Raw genomic sequence first — 1,075 nt, 5'->3', positions numbered from 1 at the left:
AATTTTATAGATTCAAGTCTTGCAGTGCAATATCCATGCTTAATATACTGGTGTCTCTCTGACCACTGGGGAGTTATGCTTAACCCAGACACACTGTCATTTACTTCTCTGTAAAGACTTCTGCCCCCCAAATAAAAACTCTGCAATATGACACAAAATATTCTGTGTTAAACGATCAAATGAACCCAACATGGAGTCCAGCGTGGTTTCAGCATTCATGAGGGCACCGTCTCCTATTGTTTTTCATGGAAGTACCACAGGCCTGGCTGCTAGCATTCAGCTTTCCTTGGCCTTAAAAGGAATTTCTCAGGGCTGGCAAGTTGGATTAGATTCTAAAAGAATTTTGTCTTTGACAAACTATCATTTTTAGCATAAAATCTGGCCATGGCTATAAGTTTCAATGTGCATACAACTGAATAGAGATGGTTTCTTTCTTTTTCTTTTCAATATTGGCTGGAATTGAGTAGAAATAAGTCCATGATGTCTCTTCACGTGTGTCATGAAATATGAGAAATCTGTCTGACTCTAGACACTATTTCTTTACGACACAATGGGCAGGTCTCCAGCTGCAAGGCACAATCCATGCACAGGTCACTAAGGAGAAACACATAAAAGCCAGTCAAGTTAATGCTTGAAAGGTCAAACTCTACCTGCCAACTAAATCTAAAATATTAACAAGTAATTGAAAGGGTAACAATTATGTAAATAAGTAAAAAAAATGTAAATGTATAAATAAAAAATAAATCTTCCTCCCATTTCTGATCTTCAATCTTCTTCCTCTGAGGAACAAGTAAAAAGTTCATTTTCATTCTTTCAGATAGTTTATATATACACACAGGATATACGTACATAGTAGGTAGGGATAGATACAATGCTATTTTTCCCAGACAGCTAGCCCTTATCCCAGTACCATGTACCAAACAGTCTATCTTTTAGCACAGATTTGACTAAATCCTTTTATGGATTTAAATATATTAAATTTCCATTTTTAGTTAAACTCTATTTTTGGGTTTCTAGTCTGTCCTATTGTTATGCCTGTTTTTTTTTTTTTTTTTGTGACAGAGCCTCAAACTGT

At 35.6% G+C, this 1,075-nt stretch overlaps 1 protein-coding gene across 1 annotated transcript in view; it reads right to left on the bottom strand.

Annotated features, from left to right (window-relative positions):
• Window positions 1-440: 440 nt before the first annotated feature.
• Window positions 441-1,075, bottom strand: part of RSPRY1 (ring finger and SPRY domain containing 1) — a 60,319-nt gene continuing 59,684 nt past the window's right edge. The window contains exon 14 of the mRNA XM_012806842.2: window positions 441-594. Coding sequence (XP_012662296.2) covers window positions 498-594 — 97 coding nt within the window. The 3' untranslated portion in view covers window positions 441-497. The remainder of the gene's footprint in view (window positions 595-1,075) is intronic.

Source organism: Otolemur garnettii, unplaced genomic scaffold (assembly GCF_000181295.1).
Source record: "Otolemur garnettii isolate 467f Iridium unplaced genomic scaffold, OtoGar3 scaffold00058, whole genome shotgun sequence".
In the NCBI taxonomy this organism is placed as follows: domain Eukaryota; kingdom Metazoa; phylum Chordata; class Mammalia; order Primates; family Galagidae; genus Otolemur; species Otolemur garnettii.
Note: the sequence above shows the minus strand (reverse complement) of the source record. Positions and strands in the feature narration are given on the sequence as shown.